Source organism: Mercenaria mercenaria, chromosome 19, assembly GCF_021730395.1.
Source record: "Mercenaria mercenaria strain notata chromosome 19, MADL_Memer_1, whole genome shotgun sequence".
NCBI lineage: Eukaryota > Metazoa > Mollusca > Bivalvia > Venerida > Veneridae > Mercenaria > Mercenaria mercenaria.
In genome coordinates this window covers 43,421,682-43,449,211 of record NC_069379.1, presented here as the reverse complement: position 1 = coordinate 43,449,211, position 27,530 = coordinate 43,421,682, and the positions used below count along the sequence as shown (strand labels likewise).

At 36.2% G+C, this 27,530-nt stretch overlaps 1 protein-coding gene across 1 annotated transcript; it reads right to left on the bottom strand.

Annotated features, from left to right (window-relative positions):
- Window positions 1–18,796: 18,796 nt before the first annotated feature.
- Window positions 18,797–21,537, bottom strand: LOC123542715 (fibroleukin-like). The gene has a single exon (XM_045328678.2). It carries the CDS (start codon window positions 21,308–21,310, stop codon window positions 20,015–20,017), a length of 1,296 nt encoding a protein of 431 aa, XP_045184613.2. The 5' UTR covers window positions 21,311–21,537; the 3' UTR covers window positions 18,797–20,014.
- Between the last annotated feature and the right edge of the window lie 5,993 nt (window positions 21,538–27,530).

Here is a 27,530-nt window from a genome sequence, read left to right as displayed (position 1 = left end):
CTATAACGCGTCTTGAATTAGAGCAGTAAATTCCAATGATCTGGAGAGTGATTAATAGCACCCTTGTAACCATAGAAACTGACATTGTTATAATCTGTCTTAAATGCTCTTCTTTGCACCGCCTGAAATTTAAATAATATATGTTATTATCAACCTTTTACAGCTATTTTGTGAATTCGCAACATAAGTACCGAATATAAATACTTATTCCGATTTCACGAAATGACTTAAGTTCGTTAATTGACTTATGTACGTTAATTTGCTTAAAGAAAGTAAAAATTTAACCAAAACGGCGTACTTAAGCCTATAATTACACTTAAATATTTTCGTGAATTTTGGGCCTGATATTTTTAGGTAGAATGGCAATCGGCGATTTCCGTTCGTTTACGTATTCTCCGAATTCGATTTCGGCATTCTTCGGTTGTTATGAAAAAGCATTTTCGAATATGACAGAAGGATGCCGAAATACGGATGAAACGTTATTGCACGGAAATTACCGATTCTCGTTACGGATCCACTACCTTAACAACGTTATGGTCGAATAGAATTGAAATAGACGTTCAAACACTTACCAATCACGCTAAGGCAAATCCGTTTATCTATTTATTTCTAGCATACAAACACAGCTCATAACAACTGGTGTGATTAAGGTATAGATGCTCAATCGTCTTTTTACATATACAGGCATTATTTCAGTAAACACTTAAGCCACTTCGTTAGGAACGTTTTAACAAGGTCTGAATAAGGAAAATAATCACGTGTGGCGTTTTAATTGAGTGGTTTGTTTATGTTAAAACTTTTTGAGTGTCTGCTTCCGCTCGGAACATGATCAATTATGTCAAAAAATAATCCAACTTCAGTTTTCATGTAAACAATAAAGTACATTTCAGTTCTTATCGCTCTTATAAAAGTATAGATTATACTAAATTTATCTTAAGTCGATTGTGAAGCAAGTTCTACAATTTATATTTATCACCCTAGACACCTGATTCCTGATGAAATCTATCGCCACGAAGGTATGAGAGAAGAGAAGCCGGTTTTTCTTTTAAATCCTGAGCGCCAATCAAGGGAGCTTCTGGTACCATTTTTCATGTCTTTGGTATGACGCGGCCGGGAATCGAGCCAACGACCTCCCGTTTCATTGGCAAGCAAAACGAGGTCAGTCAGAATGTGATATCTGTTTTTACATATATATCTAACTTACACAGCCGACGTAATGCTAGATATCAGAGCACCGCAAAACATACCGAAACACTTGAGATAAACATTTAGTAACAAAATAGAAAAATAGCGGGAGATTTACTTATTAGTTAGGATGATGAATGAATAACAGGTTGTACAACTAATACTTAGATTTTATATTTTGTTATACGGTAGATTCAACCATAAACGAACGATTACAAGACGAAAATAAATAATGAGCTTGACCATGAGAAAACCAACATAGTGTATTTGCGATCTGCGCAGTCTGGTCAGGATCCATGCTTTTCGCTTTCAAAGCCTATTGCAATTAGAGTAACCGTTGACGAAAAGCATGGATCCTGACCAGACTGCGCGGATGCGCAGGCTAGTCTGGATCCATGCTGGTCGCAAATGCACTATGCTGGATTTCCCATGGCTCGGCTCAAATGTGGTTCGCATTTTTGCTTCCTAGGACAGAAGGATGATAACGTTTTATTACTTGACATGATTATTTACCATTTATAAGTTGTAAGTTATCTTTTCATGTTGTAAGTTATCTTTTCATGTTTCAAAATAAAGCAAATTATTTACTAACATTTTAAATCGGCGACCTTCTAATCCCATCTTCCGTCGACATCACCACGAAGATATTGAACATTTTCATAATCATCCCATAGGTTGCATTTTTCATTCTATGGATAAATTCTTATAGATTTCATAAAAGACAGTATATTACTAATTTCATTTCAGGCAAACTTATGAGTGTCGTAAGGAATCGTATTTGTTAAAATACGATTTAAGACGAAAACTCTCAGATAATAATAATAATCTTTATAATGATAATAATTATAATAATAACAATTATTATTATTATCATCATTATTATTATTATTATTATTGTTGTTGTTCTTGTTGTTGTTATTATTATTATTATCCTTTTATTATTATTATTATTATTATCATTATTATTATTATTATTATTCATTATTATTAACACAAGCGGGTGAATCCTTTATTAAAAGCATTTTTTGCACAATTTGTAGTTCATTTACATTCTTATGAGCATGTCCATCTTTCAATTTGGACAGTTACATTAACTTTTAAAATGTGTGCTTACCAAATAGATGCTGAATAAATGGCGAACAGTGTAGATCTTGATCAGACTGCACGGATGTCAGGTTGATCATGATCTACACTGGTCGCAAAGACAGAATCAATCGTGTCCAGCACGATAAGGGCTAACTTGCATGCAGGACTACAGCATGGCACTGCCTTTGAAAGGGCAGTGGCAAAACCACTACGTTGGAAGTTTCACTACTTTACCGGCGCCAAACCTCAACACCTGATTTTTAATTTACAATGTAAATAGAACATCAGTACAATCACAAATTGAATTCCTTACACATGAAACGATGACCACAGGAACACATTGTAAAATGCAAATATGCACGTGTTGTTAAGATATCAAAAATCAACACACACAGAACAGTAAGCTGTAAGCGTATGTGGCGGCACCCATACAAACTTCGCTAACATTTTCTTTTCAGACTGTAATTCCACAGCCCCGTTAACATCTCGTACAAATTATCCACCATATTGAAATAATAGGAACAACGCTCGCCCTCTAAGTGAACTATAACTTAAAAAACAAGCGATTTGAATGACTAGTATCTTTAATGCATCATCATCATCATCTTCAGTGATCGCCTCACTCTGTGTAGAGTATACTCGCGATTTATGTTTAAAAACCGTGCATGCGCAGCTGAAGGTGGACTATGTACAGTCTAAAGGTCTCTCTATGTACAAACTTTAAAATCTGATAAAAATTCAGCGTCGACGTTACAAGGTGTGTATGCCAGCCATGACAGTCTTGAAGCCCTCTAGGGTGGGCTGGTTCACGGCGCACTGAGGCAATCGGTTCCAGATGATGACGGATGCTGGGAAAAAGCTGTGTTGATATGAAGACTTGGAACAGGAGATCTGTGTGTATTGCTGATCATTGAACCTGGATGACCTAGATTGACGGAGTGGTGGATCGGGTTTGATGTCAACTAGTTTGTGGTTGATCTTGTACAGCATAGTTGCCCTAGCTACATTACGTCTATGTTGTAGAGTATCCCACTGGAGATCCTGCAGCATAGCAGTGACGGAACTTGTTCGTTGATAGTCTCGTTTGACGAACCTGGCTGCTCTACGTTGTATCATCTCCAGCTGGTTGATGTGGGTCTCGGCGTACGGGGACCAGCCTGTTGATGCATACTCTACGATCGGACGGACATAGGTATTGTAGGCTGTTGCTTTGGCATGTGGTGGACTTGAGCCGATATTTCTGCGGATGAAAGACATGGTGGAATTTGCCTTTTTAGTGATGTTATCAATATGTGTTTTCCAGGACAGATCAGGTGTGATGGATACTCCAAGGTATTTAGCTGCATCAGTGGGTTTCAGTGGTATGTTGTGGATGTTGTAAGTGAAGCTGACTGGTTTTCGTTTGTTGGTTACATGGAGAACTTCACATTTTTCAGGACTGAAAGCCATGTGCCACTCTCTCTCCCAGTCTTGAAGGTGGTCAAGGTCATCTTGTAGTTGTCTGGCGTCTTCCTGGCTTGTGATTTTTCTGTACATCAAGCAGTCATCTGCGAACAGGCGGACAGTTGACTTGACGCGTGATGGCAGGTCATTAATGTATGTGAGGAAGAGAAGGGGTCCTAAGACGCTGCCCTGCGGGACACCAGATGTGACGGGGGAGATCTCAGAGTTGGCACCGTCGAGAACTACCTGTTGTGTGCGACACTGGAGGAAGTCGGCTATCCAGGAGTGAATGCTGCCCCTAATTCCATAGAGATTAAGCTTAAGTAGGAGACGGTTATGGCTGACTTTGTCGAAAGCTTTGCTAAAGTTTAACAGGATTGCATCAATTTGTTGGTTACTGTTGAGGCCTTTGGCTAGATCGTTGACAGTGAGTATGAGTTGGGTGTCACAGGAGCGTTTCTTTCGGAAGCCATGCTGGTAGTCATTGAGGATGTTCAAGGAGTCAAAGTGGGAGATGATGTGGCTGAAGATGACATGTTCCAGGAGTTTGCAGGTAACTGATGTTAAGGAAATAGGGCGGTAGTTAGATGGTGTAGATCTGTTGCCTTTCTTGAAGATGGGAGAGACTAAGGCGGTCTTCCAGTCAGATGGTATTTGGCCCTTGTCAACGAAAAGCTGGAAAAACTTGGTGAGACCTGGTGTGAGTTCCACTGCAGCGAGCTTCAGTAGTCTAGTGGAAATCTTGTCCGGACCAGCAGCCTTGTGCGGCTTGAGACCTTGTAGTAGTTTCAGCACGCCTTTCTCGGTCACAATGATAGGAGATGCTGAAGGGACTTTTCCAGATGGTAGAGTTGGGGGGACAGCACTGTCATCTTTGGAGAACACAGATGTGAATTGCTGGTTCAGTATGTCAGCCTTCTGCTTTGCTGTGCTGTAGGTCAGGCCATCTTTTTTCAGTGGGGATACGTCACAGTTGTCCTTTTTACGGGATTTGATATAAGTCCAGAAGGTCTTGGGGTTTTCTTGATCCTCAGCTAACATGCTGTTAATATGCGAGTCATGTGCTGATCTGCAGGCTCTCTGTGCCTTCCGTTTAATGGCCATGTACTTCTCCCAGTCAGATGGTGATTTGGACTTCTGTGCCCTTCTAAACCAGCGTCGCTTTAGGCGGGTGATACGGCGGACATCTCGGTTGATCCAGGGCTGATTAAACCACTGGCCACTCTGACGTGATGGTACATCGTCGTTCACAATGTTGTGACAGCCGGTTTTAAAGGTGTCCCATGCGGTGTTTACATCAGCTGATTTGGAAATCAAGTCAATGAGTGTGTCGGACAGAGCTCTACATTTCTCTCGTATGGCCTCCGTGTTTGCCTTCCCCCACATGAAGAGCGTGCGTTTCGCTGGTTTGCGTCGGGGAGCACACATGTCTGTGTCCAAAAAGATGGAGTGATGATCACTAATTCCTGGCATAGCTGTACACCTGTTGATCAGTTCAGGTCGATTGGTCAGGAAGACATCAAGAGTGTTGTTGCATCGTGTGGGGAAGTCGACGATTTGGGAAAGATCAAGTTCAGGTTCGAGTTGTAGGAATTGTTCGTTGATGGATTTACGATACTGGTGTCCTTGTATACTGTTATTCTGCCACTGAATGTCTGGGAGATTAAGGTCCCCTGCTATCCATATGGTAGCTTTCTTGAACCTGGAGCAGACGTTTGATATGGCTTTGTAAAGATTTGCCGCGTACTGTTCATCATTATTTGTTGGACGATATGCTGAGCCAATTACAAGTGTTTCCTTATTTATACATTCCAATTTCAGAAATAAAATGTCACATGGTGTGTCCACCTCGATACGTTCACACTGGATGTTGTCACGAATAAGGATCATACTGCCTTCATACCCGTCTTGCCTGTCTTTACGGTGCACATTGTAGTTCGAGTTCAGGGGTAGAATCTCTGCGTCATTGATCGAAGGGTTGAGCCAGGTTTCACAGGCACATAGAATGTCACAATTTACTGAGTCCAAAAAGTTCCAGAAGGCGGCCTTTTTCTTTGGGCTGCAGACACTCTGAATGTTGAGACTAGAAAGTCGGATATTGTTGGTACGGAGTTTCTGGCGAGATTTCTTAATCGGACTGGAGCAGGATGGGAAGTGTGTATTACTGGAAATACTACTAAAAGATTTCGATATGCTTGACAAGTTGGAAATGTTGCAGCTGGACACACTCTCCGGGTCCGAGACATCACTACTATGAATGGAATGTAAGCTGGCAGACGTAGTATTGGATGACAGGTTGTCAAAGTGGTCTGAGTGCACTGACTCAAATAGGCTAGAGGCAAAGTTTGGAACGCCACACGAAAAACATGTAAAGGTCATATTGTTGCCTGGTCTTGTGTAAGAAAGGAAGACTTCGGCGTTCATTGAGATACACCTCGTGTGATACCATTTCTCACATTCATCGCAGTCAATAACATTTTCATTCCATTCGTCACAGCTACTGCCGCAGATACCACATGGAAACTCAATGGGTTCACTGATCGGTCCAGGGTTCAGCTGGGTATCAGAGGATCGAAGGATCATGAGAAAACTAATGTAACGCAGGTGTTTACGTTTACCAACAAAGAGATTTAGGCATGGTGATGCTGTAGCTCGAGCTGTAATGATGGCTGGGAGGCTGTGTGTAAAGGTAGTCTGAACATATGGGTTTGCATCAATGATGAGCGAGCCATGATCGGCGAAAATAAACTGGTATTTACTCTCGAACTGTATGATGCTGTTGAAGATGGAAAATATAGCCAAAAATAACGGCAAGAAATTTGTGACATGTGCTAGCAACATTCTAGAATCGTCTTACCGAGCACAGTAATTAGCCAGGGTTATAAGATGCCTTCATCCGATGTTCAGTTATGTACAAAAACGGTTAAAAAATGATGTAGGAATTGTTTATTTGTGAGAAAAACAATTTCCGGAAGTAGGTAAGCCGGTGTCGAAGTACTATAGGTCCTCGTGCAGATTGTCCCAAGCGCTGTCGGTGAGCAGGAAGGTTTTCACCTCGTGTAAATGGTCCACAAACAGGCCGAAAAACTGGCTGGAACGGTAGTAAACAACGGAAAATGGTTGAGGGTCAGGTGGATACTTAGCCCTTGTGCCAACTGGGAGTGAAATTGAGGTAGAATCAGTTCAATCTTTCTCCGGCTATTTGAAAATTGCCAAAATATTGGAGCTGTTTTGGAAGAACGTCCGCCCAAAAGCTGCGCATGCTCAGTCCTCTCTAATGTATGTATTTTGTAACCATGGTGATCCTAATCCTAACCTTTACGCAGTATATTATAAATATTATACATTAAATGCGTGCGGACATGCGAAAACCGATAGTTTGTGATTGCCGCAATATATACGTCACAGTCACCAGCTGTCGTTTACTCTTACAATGACAAGCGTGTAGGCTTAAGGCTTAGTATTACGTTTTGAGAAACAAAAAACAAACAACACCAAATCAAAGAGAGAAAGATTTGTTTAACAAGAAAAAATGAATGTCATTTGTAATGAAATAAAGATAAACAATTGCTGAAAACTGTGTTCCACCTTGTTAATTGAAATTTCACTACTCGCACGCTATTGCAAATGCATCAAAACGAACATGCGTAACAGTTCTTTGAAAATGGTGAGTTTTTAAAGGCGTTTGTCTGACCGGAAGTGGGGCCCTTTTAGGCATTCCTTTCCCGAATTCAATGTTTATATCAGTATATTGACACTTGTTTCGTAAAGTAATATACATGTTTTACATGCAGTTCAATTTTCATGTTTAACAACTCTTTCTTTCTATGACTGGTGTTATTTGATTTTTGTATCTCAAAACGTAATGCTAAGCCTAAACAAACGAAAGTTGTGTGCTTTAAGACTAAGCCTTACATTTTGAGAAAAATATCAAACAACATGAAATCATAGCAGGATAAGGGTGTTTTTTTCCACATGAAAACTGAGCAGCATATAAGACATGTTTATTACTCTACACATTACTGATCTATACATTGAATTCCAGAAAAGGGCTGCATAAAGGGGGCACAACCGTTTCAAAGAACAGACACATATCTTCGTTTAGATACATTTGAAATAATGACCCAGTGCTGAAATTTCACATAACTAGTTTGAACGTAGTTTTCAGCAATTGTTTATGTTTATTTCTTTACAAATGTATTCATGTTTAAAGGGGAATAACTTTTTGAGAATATCTTAAGTAGCTCTGTCCATTGTATGGGACTGTTCAGCAGAACATGTAATGGTCAGTTAGATTGGTAAAGATGTTCTTCGATTACAAAATATTTCTGTATCGATTATAAAATATTTCTGTATTTTGAAGATATACTCCGAAACCTTAAGTTATGTGTTGGTTTTTTATTTAAGATAACTGCTCAACATTTCTATTTACACGAAAATTTAACATATAATATTATTTATGTATACGCACACTACCGAAGACACGAAGACACAACATGGAAAGTACATGTACGTGTAACTTTCCCGCCAAAATACATAAAAACTAGGTCATGTTACATCACACAGTCAGAAAATGTGTCCATCTTAATAATAGAAAGTGGAATGGGTTATTGTAGATATTGTATATAGCACTATTTCAACAAAATACATTTTCAAATTATCATTTTTAGTCAAGGGCATCTTAACTTTAAACAAGAAGTATCTTTAAAAAATACACGGTCACATTAGACAATGGAGATAATATATTAATGATGGAAAAGAGTGATGGTCGTAAACTGATTTAAATCATTTTAATGTATTATCAGAGGTGATTTGTCAGGGTTGGCAGGTTTGTAGTGGCTATATACCAATATAATAAATCGTTCATTGTTTCATATTTATAAAATACAGCTACTTCAAATAAATTTTGATACACTTTCTAGATTTATACTTCGTCGATATCCTTATGTTTGCTTCAAGAAAACAAAAATAAGGCAGACCAAACAGCAGTAACGACTTGCTAAATGACATAGCGGAAAAAGACAGCCAACTTTAGATTTTGTAAACACAACAACTTTTGTTTTAGCAGCATTAACTTGTAAATTCCATAAGGCACAGTAATCTTGCATAGCATATAATGCATTTTGTAACTCAGTTTGACTTTCAGCCAAGATCACAGTGTCATCAGCATATAATAATAGAAATAAGCGTAAGTATACTTCAACATCCTCATCGCTTAAGCAGTCAAATGTAGTTTTAGACAATGTGAATAACCCTTCAAACCTTGTAGACATATATGTTGTAAGATCATTTAAAAATAGTGAAAATAAAACAGGCGAAAGAGTTTCTCCCTGGCGTACACCAGTATCACTAGAAAAGAAATTAGATAGTGTATTACCAACTTTAACACATGATTTAGCTAGTGAATACATGTTGTATATTATTCTTAAACATTTACCATCTATGTTGTTATTTAACAGTTTCCGCCATAGTGCTAATCTGTTAACAGAATCAAAAGCCTTTTTATAATCAATAAAGGCACAAAAAAGTTTTTCTTTTTACTTAAATAAAAATCTATAATAAGTTTCAAAGAGAATATATGATCTATTGTACTGTAACCTTTACGGAAGCCTGCTTGTTCTTCACATATTACATTATTACTTTCTAAAAAACAATTTAATCTATTATTCAGAACTGCCGTAAATAATTTACCGAAACAGCTTAGAATTGTTATACCACGATAATTATCTGAATTATTCATACTACCTTTATTCTTAAAAATAGGTAAAATAATACCTTTACTCCAAATTTCGGGAAAAATGCCCGAATCCAAAATTATATTGAACAATTTACAAATAACTACAACAAACTCATCATTGTTACAATATTTCAAGTACTCATTCAATATATTATCAAACATTGATGGACTTTTACTATTTTTTAAACTAGTTATACATTTTCGAACTTCTAAAACATTGAATGGTTCATTTAACATAGTATTATTACTAGATAGCATGTCAAAATCTATATCATCAAAGGATTTCTCATCCGTACCAACAGACTGATTCAACTTTACAAAATGATCATAGAAAACTTCACTTGAAATATTAGACAAAGTTTCTTTTTTCTCACTTGAATATTTATTTAGCAACTGCCAGTAAGATTTTGGGTCAGTTGTACGCAGACTTTTAATTTTCTTATTGACTTCAGTTTGAAACAATTGCAGTTTCTTTTTCAACAATTTTTTATAAGTCTTACTACTAGCAACCATATCAGCGTGACTATCAGAACTTCTGATTTTCCTATGTCTGCTTTTATCAGAATGATATTTTTTCCTAGCATTTTTGCACTCAACATCAAACCAAGGTTTAAATTTGACATTCTTTTTCTTTCTATTAGTATTTTTCGTGACCATTAAATGGCACTTATCTGCAGCTTCAGACATAACACTAGAAATTCTATCAGTAAGATTATTAATTAAATCACTAGTATATTCTTTTGTATCATAAATTACAGCAAGATCTTCATTTAACTGAGCAATAGTCTCTCGATCAAACAAATCAACAAACTTATCCTTAACTGTATTATCCCAAATAGGTCTTACTACATGTACATCTTCTGTATTACTAACATTAGTGTCACTGACAATATTCTCTTCTTCATGTTCTAAATTTAAAACAATGCTACCAGCTGAATCAATCATAAAACTAAGACAACAATGTATATCAGATACAATAGGATCAAAATCCAGTATTTCAAAATGGTGAACATGTGGAAATTGACAAGGAGACATTATCAAGTAATCAATTAAACTAGAACCTTTAGACGTACACTGGCCAATAGATCTATCTTTTCCAGAGCGACCATTTGCAACAAATAATCCAGACGCCTTACATAGCTCCATCAGTCTACGACCATAATTGTTGACACAGGTTTTGTCCTCAGAGTATCGCTCTAATGGAAAACCTAGGTCAGCAAAGTTATTCACTGCTAAAATATGATTTGCATTATCATCTAACGTGTCATTCATAATGAATGGATCAATACTCACAAAATCAGGCAGTGTACAAGATCTAGCGTTAAAATCTCCGACCATAACAAAAGAGGCATTATCAAACTGAGAGTTAAGATCAACTATATTACTCTCTAATTTATCAAATATTTCAGGTGAACTGTAAGAAGAACCTTCAAGGGGGACATATACAACACCAAAAATGATATCAGATTCTTTAAATTTAAACCATAAGCAATTTTCATGACTTATGTCTAAAACTACTATGTTATCAACAAGATTGTTTTTTATAAATAATCCTACACCACCAGACTTACTTTTAAAAATTTTACGGTTCACTCCTTTAAAAGTATAACCATCAATATGCGGGCTGTCGAAAACATCAAGTTTTGTTTCGGCAAAGCAAATAACACTATACTCTTTAACAAACTCTTCAAAATCAGGGTTATTCAATTTAGAACTTAAACCGCAGACATTCACAAAGGCAAATTTAAATGAAGTGTCATTTTTAGGAATACAATAATTATGACTAGACAAAATGAGATCATTTGGATTAGTACTACTATCACTGTTCAAACTACTGTTAATACAATCCTTATTATCAATATTGCATAATTTACTATCTTCAGAATTTACTATTTCAAAATTAGTATCATTATCTATACAACTTTGAACAAGTGAAATATCAGAAAAATCTTTAACATTAACATGAATGTTAAAAGAACCATCAGGCTTTGTATTTTTAGTAATACAATAATTATGACTAGACAAAATGAGATCATTTGGAGTAGTGCTACTAATACTGTTCAAACTACTGTTAACACAATTTTTATTATCAATATTGCACAAATTACTATCTTTAGAATTTACTATTTCAAAATTAGTATCATTATCTATACAACTTTGAACGAGTGAAATATCAGAAAAATCTATGTCAAAAGAACCATCAGGCTTTGTATTATTAATACAAGATTTTAAGTTTTTACAAGTGCAAGTACCCTTAATATCTTTCGAACAAGCACATTTCAAACAAGAAAAACTAGAATTGTCATTGACTATGCTGGATTTCCTATCCAAAACATCAACGGAACTGGAAAGTCTAACGACATTAACATAACTGGAACAACTTCTGTCCGGATTGTTCAAAGAAACATAATTCCTGGACCTCGAATCATTGGAACATAAGTTCTGAGGAGAAACATTCTCCGCGTCTTCCTAGAGAAAGCTCTCGACCCCCAACTCCTTCAACATACTGGCAGTTACATCTACCTTTAATTTACTGAATATGTCATCTGGATTCATAAGCACATAATGGGCTGAGTTACAATGAACATTCCCATCGCGAATAAAGCACTTGGTCACTCCTGGAATATCTGACACGACCTTCTTTAACCTCATTCGTAATGGTGTGACGTCATCAGTGATGTAAGCATCTTTATACGCCTGAACAGGTGAAACCCTTAGATATTTCTTATGAAGATATATACGTCTAATAGGCTGACGCGATACAAAGCGAACTATTATCTGTCTCTTTCCTCCTGGTTTTGGACTGGTCCAGTGACAGGCACTAATGCCACTTTTAAGTACAATAGGATCCACTGAATCATCTAACCTCCATGGAGCTGAAGCAACAGGATTGTCTTTATTCTGGCCTGGCGGGGGCGTCAGAGCTCCCATGTGGTTGAACAGGTTAACCACTTCCTCTAACAGGTCATCACTCACCGGGCTGAAGTTACCAATCCTTAGATTCTCACGTTTTGCATACTGTTTAACTCCATCAATCTCATAAAAGTTCTTCAAAACGTTGGTCTTAGCTCTAGAAAAGTCCTCTTTCCGCACACAACCATCAATCAAAGACTCTAAATGATCAAAATGCGGCTTCAATAAGTCTGAAACTGCTTCTGCAATTGACGGAATGTCCTCTCTGTTAAGTGATTTATCACCCAAACTAGTAGCGCACGTGGTTGTAACACCTTTCTTCCTGGTCTCTCTTATAAACAGCTTGGAAACTTGACACTATGTTCGTACTCATCCGTACTCCAACTGCGTGTCCGTACTCAATATAACTCGAATGTAAAGTTATTATTCTTGAAATTGTGATCGAGTCCACCAAATTGTGAAATGATATGAACAATTATTGGTAATTTTATGTTTGTAATAATGAGAGATAAAAAAAAATCGCTTAAAAACCTTCAGGATGTGCTTTTGATAGTGTTGTTTATTTCCGGGCCCTGGATACGGATATTTAAAACATGTTTACCGTTTCCAAGAACAACTGGAATGGTAAATAAAAAATGTACCGGAATCATCAAGTCATCACATATGAAAACAATACATAAATCGTCGTGAAATATATTTTTATGCAAGAATAGCGACAATACACGTTTGTTTTGTGTATTAACGTCTGCAGAAGCCCTTGGGATATGTTTGTGACCTCGACCTTCGGTCTCGGTCACAAACAATCCCGCGGGCTTCTGCAGACGTTGATACACAAAAAAACGTGTATTATCCCTACATAAACCGGCACAAAGGCAGACGTAGCAAACAGACACTTACCCTGCTAAATTTCTATAATTAACTTGTCCATCTTTCAATTTGGACAGTTCCATTAACTGTTAAAAGGGGTGCTTACCAAAAGGGTACTGAATGAATGGCGAACAGTGCAGATCTTGGTCAGACTGCACAAATGTAAAATGCAAATATTCTCGTGTTGTTAAAATATCAAAAATCAACACCCACAGAACAGTAAGCTGTAAACGTATGCATTTAATGACTGCAGAAGTCCCCCACCCACCTCTCTCTCTCTTCATTGCTCAATCAAGGATGAACACGTAGTAGTCATCTGTAAAAATACTGAACACTACAAATGATGTGTGTCTCAGAACAATACGGCCATGACCTCTTTCAATAAAACGGTTGATATTTGGGAGCATAGTTTAATCACCTACTATTGTATAGTATAGTAAGAAGCAGAAAGCATTACTGCACTTGCGCCTGGTTGAAAGTACTTTAGTTGCTACTATAGTAGAACGTATTGCTCTTTGTTGCTAGCTGTATCAATATGGCGGCAAAATTCGCTAACATTTTTTACGATTAAAATGTCACAGGTCACATTCAGAAACACTATTCAACGGCCTGCGAGTTCCAGTTATCTTTTAATAGCAATTAAGAACAATAAATTCAAATAAAGATTCTGTAATTCCACAGCTCCGTTAACATTTTGTACAATGCGCCAACATATTGAAACAAGAGGAACCACGCTCACCAACGCTCACCAACTAGTTGAACTATAATTTAAAAAATAGTAACGTCATATCCGTTGACTTGACGCAGCTCAATACATAAATAGTTAAACTACAGTTACAATAGTAGGTGGTCAAATTAGGCCATAATAAATAACTGTTTCTAAAATTCGCATTTAAACTTCAATTCTAAAGGCATGAGCGTAGAGTTACACTAGCCTAGTAACACAAAAAATAATCACACAAAAGAAACATAAAATGTTGCATAATCAGTTGCAAACAAATGATGTTGCCAGCTACGAGAGTCGAATGCATCATTGCAAATCAAGGTACTGATTCAACGACCCGTTTATCATATGCATATACAAGTTTTGGTGATATCACCAAAATTACTGTATTTTTGAACATATAAGACTAAAAACACGTTCAAAACTATCAACGTTTTGACGCATAGAACGTCGAAATGCCATCATAACATCATTTCTGACGTCATATTTGACGTCGCAACTAAAGCAGATAGTTCCGCCATTGAATATTTTTACGTATCCGAGTGGACTTGCATACAGGTTATTGTATTCGATGGTGAAATACAGGCTGTTTTTTCTCTTTTTTTTTTGCAGAAAGAAAATTATGAGGTATTATGATAAATAAGATCTTGAGCCTGTATTGATGAACGTTTAAAATAAGACTTAAACAAATTTTCGAATTGTCGTAACTTTGTCTACAGTAATTCATACGTCTGAAATTTGCCTAAGGTATCATTAGTTGCAAAATGAAGATTTCTGCAAAATTTCCTTACAGTCTAGAAATATTTAACAATGCCAGCCTGAGAGCAGAATGAATATTAAGCATTTTAAAGTCTAAGTTTAAATTTCAGACTTAAGGCAGTGGACCCTTTAAGACACTCGGCAACTTCCGCTTGTTTACGTATCCTCGTTTGGCAATTCGGCATTCTTCGGACGTAAAGTTGATAAGCGTGCACATAACATTCCGTAATGATGAAACAGCATATGGAGAATACCTTCTTATAACGGGTCCACTACCTTGAAACTTAGATAAATACGGACTCTGGTTCTATACGAAACTGGCTTCTATGACTGTTCTGAAATAATGGTAACAATAACCAACATTAATCGACATTATTTTGCCTTCTTCAACGATTCTATGGGAATTTAGTACTTGAGTACATGACTTTGAGAACACGAATACCGGTATATGACACTGAGTACATCAGTACAACCGTAAATGGTTCTTTAGTATCGATGTTTATGGGAATTTAGTACTTGAGTACATGACATTGAGAACACGAATACAGGTATATGACACTGAGTACATCAGTACAACCGTAAATGGTTCTTTAGTATCGATGTTTATGAATTTATGCGATCATTTATGTGTGCATGTCATGCATTTTGCTATTATTACGTGTGTTAAGGACTCAGCTGGCGTGGATAACAGACCCGGATCCAGAAATTGAATATTGAAGGGGTACCAGTTTAGAATGAAGGTGTCACCGTCGGGGCACATAGTGCCGACCAGGAGTAGGTACGTGAGGGAGGTCTCCGCTCATGCTCGGGATGTTAGGGAATCTCCCCCTGGAATTTTTTTAAATATAGGTGTGAAATAGTGGCCTCTGGTGCATTTTGGTGTCTGAATTGTGAGAAAATATTATTCCTTTGCCAAAATAGTTGGGTGCAACTTTGATCAGTATAGGTAACTCCACAGTCAACCGGCATGGGATGGGGGCACACGCACCTTCCCCCTCGCTGGACCCGGCCCGGGATCCGGGCCTGCTTCTTTGTATTTTTGGTACCCGCTGACGCTTTATAGTTAGGATTTGTGTGCGCCATTACATGGTTTGAATTCCCCGGTGGTGATTTTGTCATTGAACGTTTCAAGGTAATGCCCCATGTCGTTTCCATTTTTTTTGTTTATTTTGTCCTTGTGTGAAAGTTTTACTTTGTTTTTTAATTTTAGTGTCAGTCTTTTATATTTCAATATTTATGTTGCTGTAATGTTTCGCTTTTGTTGATCCGTGAATATTTCCTTGTGGATTTGTCTTTGTTTTTATGTTAAGTCTGAACGTATATATTGTTTGAACAAGAAAAAACGTCCATTCAGTGGATGGATGAAACTGTTGTCAGTGGGTGGTTGAAACCTTTGTCACTGGGTAAAGCTATTGCCAGTGGGTGAAACTTTTGTAAGTAGGTGAAACTGTTGTCAGTGAATGAAACTGTTGTCTGTGGGTAGTTGAAACTCTTGTCAGTGGTTGAAACTGTTGCTAGTGGATGAAACGGTTGTCAGTGTGTGGGTGAGACTGTTGTCATTGGGTAATTGAAACTTTTGTAAGTGTGTGAAACTGTTGTTAGTAAGTAAAACTGATTTCCGTGAGTGAAAACGTTGTCAGTGAGTAAAACTTTGTCAGTGGGTGAAACTGTTGTCAGTGAGTAAAACTTTGTCAGTGAGTGAAGCTGTTGTCAGAAGGAGGGTAAAATTGTTGCCAGTGGACGGTTGATACTTTTTTCAGTGGTTGAACTTGTCACTGAGATCGAAACAAGTATATTATCCTATAGAAATTATTCATAACTGATGGGATAAAAAGTCGCAAACTGTTCCCACTGTGCCAGATTTTAATTTAACCGCACGTAAGGTAGCGGACCTGTTATCTTAATATCGGTAAATTACGTATTCTGCATGTGCGAGTTCGGCATTTTCCGAGTTTTTTAACAGAACATTATGTGCGCATTATGCTACTTTTCTTCCGCAGAACGAGGATTTGTCTGACGAAAATGCGGAATCACATGGAAATTGCCGAGTGTCATTTCGGGTCCACTACCTTTGGGAATATCAGCTGAATTTTCGGAGTATTAAAACAATCAGTCAAGTGCTTATATTGAGACAATGTTAAATCTTAGTGGTTGGTATTTTCAGAAACAAAAGGAATATTTCTTATTTTTTAGATCATTTGCAGTTGAAGGTGCCAAAGGCGTAGATGCTTATACTCATCGATATATGTTGAAAAATTCTTTGAAATCGGCTTGGTGCTATTTTTAAATTCAAATTTACATAAATAATACATACAGCATATTGAATGTTTTAAGTATTCGAATCATGAAATCATAGATTTTTTAATCCAGTTTTGAAAAGTTACAAAAATATACACTTATGTATAGTAATAACTATTTAGAGGGAGAAAACTCGTAATTGGCTTGTTATTTCCAATCACAAAAACAAAGAAAAATATCAAACAGGGATTGCCACGCACCAAAAGCCCAGCCTCCTCAAAACGAACCCCCAGCACGCAAACGCGTGCACCACACACACACACACACACACACACACACACAAAAGCTTACACACCAGGACAAAACGAACAACACACACACACACACACACACACACACTCAAAGCCAACACATAAGGACAAGACGAACAATAAGCATACACACACGCGCGCACACAAAGTCAACATACAAGGACAAAACGAACAAACAAAGGAACACAGTGGGGCACCGCCTTGGAACGGTCAGTGGCAAAAACACCACTGGGGAGCTTAAACCGGTTTATGGTGCGCACCCAACCTCACTCTTACCCCCACCATGTTCCAAAGACATGGGACAGTGTAAATAAAAGTAATCCCCTCCAGGTGAATCTCTAACACACGTAATGGAAACAAAAAGGCATGGCATGTAAAACACAAAAATGCTCGTGTATAAATATATAAAAAGCAAACCTTAAGAACCAAAAACGTATGTACTCAATGCCTTTTCAGAAGACAGAGCAACAAGAGAAACACCCTTAAGGGCCCGACGAAACAGGCCAGAAGACAAATATCAAAACAGTTCAGTCCTGGTAGGATTTAAAAACTGCTCATCATAGAGTCCTCCCCCTCTTCCGTCAGACGCAATCAAAGAGGGAAGCGTAGTGTCCAACTGTAAACGGGTTGAACACTAAACATGCGGTATGTCTCAAAACAGTTGGGTCGTAACCTCTTTTAATAAAACGTTTGATAATCTTTCCAAATACATTTGGAAAATTACCATGACCCAAGATTTTACGAAGTTTGTAAACCACACCCCCATAAAAAACGGGTTTAGAAATACCTTCTCGCAGAAGTGTCTTTAAATTACTATTGAATTTTAAAACTAAATCAGAATTACGATAATAAAATTTAGTAAAATATTTACGCAATTTGTAATAACGGTAGCCTTGCTGAAGAAGTTTACTAGTAATATATTGATTACGTTCATTGAAATGCTTGACATGACTACACGCTCTGGCAAACCGAATTAATTGAGAAATATATAACCCATAAGATGTAGCCTGAGGGACATCCCCATCCAAATGGGGAAAATTTACAATACTAAAATCAAAATCATCCCTCTTGTCATAAATTTTGGTATGTATAATATTGTCAAAAATAGAGAGATGTAAATCTAAAAATGAAGCATCAGTATCCGAATTGTTAGTTTTAATTAACTGAAGCTCCCTAGGATAAATAGTACCTACCAAATGACCAAAAAACGGATTATCCATATTAAGAATATCATCCAGATAGCGTGATGTATTATTAAATGCAGTTATAATATCTGCTTGCGTATCTGGAGAAAGGCTCAACATAAAGTCCCTTTCATAACAATATAAAAACAAATCTGCGACAAGGGGTGCACAATTTGTTCCCATGGGAATACCAACAACTTGTCTGAAAACTGCATTCCCAAGCCTATTCAAATTTGTCAGTATGTTGATACCATCGAGCTTGTTGGCTGTAATGGAAAAATTAACTCAAACATTTTAACAATGAAATTTATTCATGCAACAGAGTACAATTAATTCATCGGAACAATCAAACATACTATATACAAATAAGCCGTTACCTGACTATTTTCGTTGTAGCTAAAGCATGTCACAAATATTATTATAATTAGATGGCAATAATTTTATACTTTTACTTGAAATATTTTTAATCGGCATTGTATTATGTTACTTGAATTGTTTTTTTTTGTCATACCAGTTATTTCACTAGTGCTGAAAAACATCCTCTTATAACCAAGGTGTGTAAGAACATCAAATGGATGTAAGATGACTCTCGTCTGAAAATAACGTACAACGAACTACAAAATTATATGTAGTAATTTCGTACAGTATTAATATTATATTTTTACGTATAACCGAATAAAAATAGATTGCCTATTTCCTCTTTATTCCTTATAAGGTATTTTACGGATTTTTTAAAATAAAAAACCTCATTTTCTGCAACGAACACACTCTTTCATGTTAGTTTCGGCGTGATGTTGTAACGTCGAAACGTGACGTAAAATTCCCGCTCTTTATAATTACGCTACTGCAAGAAAGAAATGCTTTAAGAAAGTCCTTTGTTTGATTCTATTTTTCCTGTTATTTGTTTTGCAAGAACAAGATTCTTTCATTGGTTGTAGGTGCGGAGAGGAATATCCGACCGTTCACGCAGTAGCTCGGCAGAACCTTGATATCACTAAAAAGTTACCCTCAAGCCAGATATTACATTTACACCTACATCTAATAAAGAATCCTATATTCTTTCTCGAGATGTTCTTTTGCATAGTGTGTTATTGCAATTTGATTTTCTACTTACTGGTCATCATTCCTATGATGTTTTATTTCTACGTTTTTCTTCTCCGTTTATAATATAACTTGAATTTCCTTCTGACCATAGCTAGAGTTTCAGTGCATAATACATGATTCAGTTTTAAACAAACATTTGTACACAAGCTTTTATCTCAACAAACATAAATTTGTATACACGTTTTTATCTATACAAAATAGATTGAATACATTTTACAGTCGAGTTGCAGAGAAAACACTTATTTTCATGCATGGTACAATGTTTCCCAATACAAACAGATACAGAAGTCTAAGAGTTCGTCATATTATTGATTTTTAAGATTTAATCAGTTATCGTCACCATTAAGCACAAAACTTTAATATATACATTTGTCTTTAATGTGAAATACACACGTCTTTCTAATTTCAACATCACGATTGTTTAAATGTATAATGATGTTTGAATTTTACATCTTTCATTTGTTTAACGAAATTTCATTTCCACACTTTTCAAACTGTAATCTTTATTTTTCCAGTAGAACCAGATGATTCCTCTGTGATCTCTTTTACCAGGAATATTAAAATACTGTCCATTGAGATTGGAATGGTGACAAGCGTTGTACCACCAGGCACCATGCCCGTATATTGCACAGTTTCTTGACGAGTGTTTATCATTGTCATTGTCGAACGTTGTGAACGCCATTCCATTATGATACTCGAGAGAATCTCCAGCATTTCCACTGTATCCACTCACCTCCAGTTTGTACTTGTCTTCTTCCGGATATACCATGAACTTACTATATTTAGCATATGCCTTATTTCCGTCAAAATCCTCCATATCTATTCTCAGTTCATGATCTCCACTTGATGTAAGAATACTCAAATGTTCATTTCCTAGCCAAAATTCACCAGTGAGATCGCCAAAGCCGTTTTTATACTCGGTCCAGTTACGATAGAAATCAGTTTCACCATTTTGCCGTCTCTGAAACACAGTCCAACCCCCACCGTCTGTCGTTTGGTCACAGAATACATCGAGTCCATTATATTGTTTATAGACACGATTTTGAAGAGCTCCATTTAGTCTAAACTCTTTACAAGAATATTTTGGTCCGTAGATGAATAAATGAGCAAGGTTACTAGATAAATTACGAAGGGCATCCTCTATTTTTGCAATGTTTTCAGCATTTCTTTGAACTATTTGCGTTATCTCAAATGCTTTAGAGTTATCAAGATTAATTGTGTTTGCAATAGCTTCAGTATTGTTCACACCTTGCTCGACTATTTCCTTACCGACCGTATCAATCTTATCCCCATATTCTTCAAGTCGCCACAAAATCTCTTCTGTTTTGTTTGTATTCGCCATACAATATTTATCAACAACCTCTTTAACCGAATTTATATCATTTTCAATCTGAGGAATCTCTCTACGAATCCTTGCTGTTTCAGACTTTTCTTCACGAAAAGCTTTCCTAATTCTTGTAAAATCTTCTTTTAAATGTTCTATTATTTCAGAGTTGCTTTCATCGCTTGCTTCCTGATCCTCATTATCAAAGCCATCTCCTTGCACGAGGGATTCATTCAACTTTTTATCTATCTCATCCAGTCTGTCAATAACAACTGCGTAATCTGCATCTCTGAACTTTGCTTCTGTATTGATTCTTGTTTCTAGATATTTTATCCTTTCTATAACAAGTTTTGAATCTATTTTTGAACTTGAACTGCAAATTTTAATAATCTGGAGTAGAATAAACAGCACGGTTTTAATCATACAAAGCCGCATCTTGCTATTGTTATTATGTACTGTACTTTCACATAACTTTAAACGATTTGCTTTAGAAATTGGTTTAAATTCTGCAGCTACTGAGTATTCATTCCTCTTAAGAAGACATTTAATCGAAGATGCTTAATTTCAAGTCAGTATAGTAACAGTTAGTCCATCTAGAATATGAGTAACCGGCTCCTACTCTAGTGGAAACTTTAGGTCACTGCTAGTAAGTATACAGTTGTATATTATCTATTATATACGAAATCACGTTATTCATGGTTCATTCGTTAGTTTAATTCTTGAGGTACTTAAACGTAAAATATGAACGCCCCAATTAGTAAAATAATGACGTCTGGTATTTCCCTCTTATCAAATTGTATCTTGCAATTTCTTTCAATTTCAATAGACTTTGAGTAGTCGCCTTCTGTTGGAAAACTTAATTGCAATAATTCACCATTAATGGATTTTCAATGCACTTTTCATAATAATTCATAGAAGTCCATCTGTACTTATTTCATATGGTCAGGGGAAAATAATATATAGTATAAAAGTATGAAAGTACTGTGCCCCTAAAGTGACATGTTACACACTTTTTTTCACTTAGGTAATTCACCATTAATGGATTTTCAATGCACTTTTCATAATAATTCATAGAAGTTCATCTGTACTTATTTCATATGGTCAGGGGAAAATAATATATAGTATAAAAGTATGAAAGTACTGTGCCCCTAAAGTGACATGTTACACACTTTTTTTCACTTAGGTAATGTGAGACTTTTTTTATTTTGTTCGTTTAAACGAAATCATTTCGTTTTAACGAAATAACTAATTTGTTTAAACGAAATAATTTCGTTTAAACGAAATAAGTTTAAACGAAATCATTTCGTTTGAACGAAATAACTATTTCGTTTAAACGAAATCATTTCGTTTGAACGAAAAACTATTTCGTTTAAACGAAATAACATTTCGTTTAAATGAAATCATTTCATTTTAACGAAATAACTAATTTGTTTAAACGAAATCATTTCGTTTTAACGAAATAACATTTCGTAAAAACGAAATCATTTCGTTTTAACGAAATAACTATTTCGTTTAAAAGAAATCATTTTGTTTTAACGAAATGTTATTTCGTAAAAACGAAATCACTCCGTTTTATGAAATGATTTCGTTTAAATGAAATATTATTTCGTTTAAACGAAATTTTTATTTCGTTAAACGAAATAAAAAAAAGTCTCACATTACCTAAGTGGAAAAAAAGTGTTTAACATGTCACTTTAGGGGTACCGTATGAAAGAGTCATTAATTTATTTTTTTAACAGTTTACTATATAATCAAACACTTGTCAGGATTTAAAGACCCACCACGACCTAGTTTTCACCCACGAAAACTTCATAAAAATCATTCTTAAAATACAGGTAATATACAGCTATATATACAAGTTTTCGGGTGGGCAATTAAGGCCTTTCCTTAATAAATGTGTGTTTGACAACTTCATCTGCAAACTTACTCAGTCACTCTCTTTTCAACATAGTTTCAAAAATGTAGGTGAATAACTATGTTACACTGTGGAAACAAAATGTGATTGAAATTTAACTAAATACATTGATTTCTGTACATACTGCTACAATTATTCAATAAATGTTAAGACATTACACACATTGTCTTGGCCTTATATATGCCACCGTCAATTTGAAAGTAGGAATTTGTAATTTCTCATTTTCTTCATGCAAAGCATGTATAATTACCATCATGGAAACAAAAATGAATACAGTTATTTTGTGGTGCCTCTTTAAGGCAGCTTTGATACAGGTCATACCGAAGCGCGGATATCTTCTTTGAGAGTTTACAAATCTTAACCAAACGCTATTAGTAACAAGTTTTCACTAAAAACTGGAAAAATGTATTGTAAAATAGGAAATTAGTGAAAGTGATTCATTTTGGATTTAATCACAATATCCATTTTCTGGCAAACATAGAGCCAAATCTGAATTAAGGTAGTGGACCAGTAATGACAATCGGCAAATTCCGTATTCTCCGTATGCATTTCGGCATTTTCCGGAAAGTGATATTTGCTTTGAGCTATTATTATCTCCAAAGAATACCTGATAGTCTAATGAGAATACGTTTTCATTCGGAAACTGCCGACAGCCATTATTGGTTTCAGTCTGATCATCTCGGCCTTTATACTAGACAGTATACGGAGGATACGGAAATATCCGATGTTTCACGATTGTACGTATCCACAACCTTACGACAAAGGAGAATTGAGATACATTTATTTTATTTAACAACGAAGACTGAGAACGTTCATGAAAAGTTTTGCTGTAGACCCGAAAATATCATTACACTTGTGATTGTTACCATAGACTCCCGTCATGATATCTTATCTAAGTTTTTTCTCAGCAGCTTTTTGAATGCATACTTTCAAACTCAGCATAAGTCTTTGACATCATCAAATAATCTCGCAAATCCAGGTTCCACTCGCCTAAAATACATTTTTATATCCGTAAAGACGTTTGGAAAAGCTTTTATTCTTTCGTAAGCTAGTGTTATTCAGAAAGATGCGATAATATTTTCAAACAATCTCGTTGTCACTATACAACTCTGTTTAGTGTCGTTTCTTTATTTTTTGGTTATTTTATTACTTGAAGTCTTATACCCAATTTTAATTTGAAAACGATGACAATATTTAAACACGAAATCAAATTTGCATGTATTGTATGTAGGTTAACAAACTTAACAAATTTGTAACTAGTCAAAGTATGAATTCGTACTACTATTTACCAAACTGGCAGATTAATTAACAAATGCCTGCTACTTGGAGATTGTTTTACAATTGACTGCTAGATCTATTACCTGATAGCCGCTCTACATACACTGTTTTATATTTAGCGTAATTAAATTTGATAATTTTAATGAAGATGTTATGCATCCGTCTGATATTTCATTTGCTCAGTTGCGGTTGAGGCAGAATAATGTTATATTCATTAAAACTAATTTGACACACACATACAAGGCACAGAAATCTAGCAAAGAAGGCTTTTAGATACAAATGTGCAATAGGACCCTCCGCGGCCGAGCGGTTCAGCTTGCCGACTTTGAATCACTTGCCCTTTACCGCTGTGGGTTCGAGCCTCTCTCGGGGCTTTGAATTCTTCATGCAAGGAAGCCATCTACATAGCTTACGGAAGGTCGGTGGTTCTGTCCAAGTGCCCGCTCGTGATGATATAATGCACTGAAAAGCACCTGGGGTCTTCCTCCTCCACCATCAAAGCTGGATAGTCGTTATACGACCTATAATTGTGTCAGTGGATGATAAATCCAATTGTAAATCATGTTCTACAACTTATATTAATCACTCTGGACACCTCATTCCTGATGAAATCTATCGCCACAAGGGTATGAGTGTAGAGAATCCAGTTTTCCTCTTTAATGCTGAGCAAGGGAGCTTCTGGTAACATTTTTCAAGTCTTTGCTATTACGAGGCCGGAGATCGAACCCACGACTTCACGTTTAATTGGAAAACAATCAAGACATTTAAAATGCTTAAATGATATATCTTGTTATTCGGTAGATTCAACTAGTAACTAACAATTACAATGTACAAGACCAAAAGAAATGCGTTATGAGTCCTAGGACAGAAGGGTGAAAACGTTTCGTTACTTGACTCCATTATATTTGCCATTTGTCCATTGTAAGTTACCTTTTAATTATATGTTTTAAAAGAAAGCAAATTATTAATTAATATCTTAAATCGGCGACCTTTCAGTCCCATTTTCTGACGACATCACCACAAAGTTATTCAACATTTTCATAATCTTCCTTTAGGCTGCATTTTACATTCTATGGATAAATTCATAGTTTTCATAAAAAGCAATCGCTCATATATAACTAATTTCATTTCAGGCGATTTAAGACGAAAACTCTCAGATAATAAAAATATTATTTATAATAATAATAATAATAATAGTAATAGTGATAATAATAATAATAATTACAATAATAAAAGTGATAATTATAATAATTAATAATAATTAGTATTATTATTATAATTGTTGGGTGGGAAAGAGGCACCAGTTTAGAATTAAAGTGTCACCGGCGGGGCGCATGGCAGAGTAGGTAGTCCGCTCATGTTAAGGGTGTCAGGGAATCTACCCTGCAATTCTTTGAAATATATGAATGAAATAGTGGCCTCTGGTGCATTTTTGAGTCTGAATTTTGAGAAAATATCATTCCTTTGTCAAAACAGTCGGGTGCAACCTTGGTCAGTATAGGTCATTCAGGCCTGGCCCGGTATCTTGGCCTTTTGTCTTGTATTTTCGGTACCGGCTGACTGTTAATAATTAGGTTTTGTGCGAGCCATTAACTGGTTTGAATTCCCAAGTGGTAGTTTTTTCATTTACCGTTTCAATGGTTTGCCCCATTGCTTTTCCATTCATTTATTTGTTTTGCTCTTGCTGAAATGTTTTACTTTGTCTATTATTTTTTGTCAGTGTCAGCCATTTACGATTTAATACATATGTTGCTGTAATGTTTCGCTTATGTTGATTCCTAAATGTTTTCTTGTGGGTTTTTGTCATTGTTTTGTGTTAAGTCTGAACGCATATATTGTTTGTGCCAGGAAAAATGTCCATTAAAATTGTTTTCTGTGAACGAATGAAAATGTTGTCAGTGGATGTAAAGCTTGTCAGTGGGTAAAACTGTTGTCAGTGGATGAGTGAAACTGTTGTCAGTGGGTGGTTGAAACATTTGCCAGAGGGTAAAATTGTAATCAGTGGCTGAAACTTTTGTCAGTATGTGAAATTGTTGTCAGTGGGTGAAACTGTTGTCAGTGGGTGGTTGAAACCCGTGTTAATGGTCGAAACTTTTGTCAGTGGATAAAACAGTTGTCATAGTGTGGGCGAGACTTTTGTCAGTGGGCTGTTAAACTGTTGTCAGTGATTGAAACTGTTGCCAGAAAGTAAAACTGTAGTCAGTAAGCAAAACTGTAGTCAGTGAGTGAACTGTAGTCAGTGAACCTGTAGTCAGTGGGTGAAACTGTTGTCAGTGAGCGAAACTGCAGTCAGTGGTTGGGTGAAATTGTTGCAAGTGGACGGTTGATTCTTTTGTCAGTGAGTTAAACTGTTGTCAGCGAAAGAAACGGTAGTCAGTGGGTGGGTGAAATTGTTGCAATTTGATGGTTGATACTTTTGTCAGTGGGTGAACCTGTTGTCAGTAGGTGAAACGGTTGTCAGTGAGAGAAACGGTAGCCAGTGGGTGAAACTGTAGTCAGTGAGTGAAACTGTTGTCAGAAGGTGGGTGAAATTGTTGTCTGTCAGTGGATGGTTGATACTTTTGTCAGTGTGTGAATCTGTTGTCACTGAGATCAAAACAAGAATAATGTCCTTTAAAGATCATCCATTACTGATGGGATAAAAAGTCGCAATCTTTCAGTTCTTGACTGTTCACACTGTGCCAGATTTTAATTTAAACGCTCGTAAGGTAGTGGACCTGTAATCTTAATCGGCAAATTATGTATTCTCCATATACGAGTTCGGCATTTTCCGTTTATTTACGGAAAGTAATGTGCGCGTTGAGCTACTTTTCGTCCGTAGAACGAGGATTTGCCTTACGAAAATACGGAATGTCACGGAAATTGCCGAGTGTCATTACGGCTCCACTACCTTAACAACACTGGTCTTTCTTAATCTACTGACTTGGGAGTGTATGCAGAATTTCTGGAGTTGTAAAACAGTCGGTCACGTGCCTTTATTGAGACAATGCTAAAACTTATTGTATTTTCAGGAACAAAACGTCCAGGAATATTTTTTCAAGATCATTTGCAGTTGAAGGTGCCAAAGGCATAGATGTGAATCCTCATCGATATACTTGATATGTTGAAAATTTCTTAGAAATCGGCTTGAGTCTACTTTTAAATTCAAGCTCAAATAAAATTTAAAATAATACATTCAGCATATTGAATGTTTTAAGTATTCCAATCATTGAATCACAGTATTTTTAATCCAGTTTTCAAAAGCTACAAAAATATACACTGATGTATAGTAATAACTATTTAAAAGGGACAAACCTCATTATTACGTCATTGACTTGTTATTTCCAATCTCAAGCCTATTCAAATTTGTCAGTATGGTGATACCATCGAGCTTGTTGACATATGCACGGGGACTGTATGTTTAAGGTATGGTACTGAATACAAAATGTAATGTAAAACATAACTCAAACATTTTATCAATGA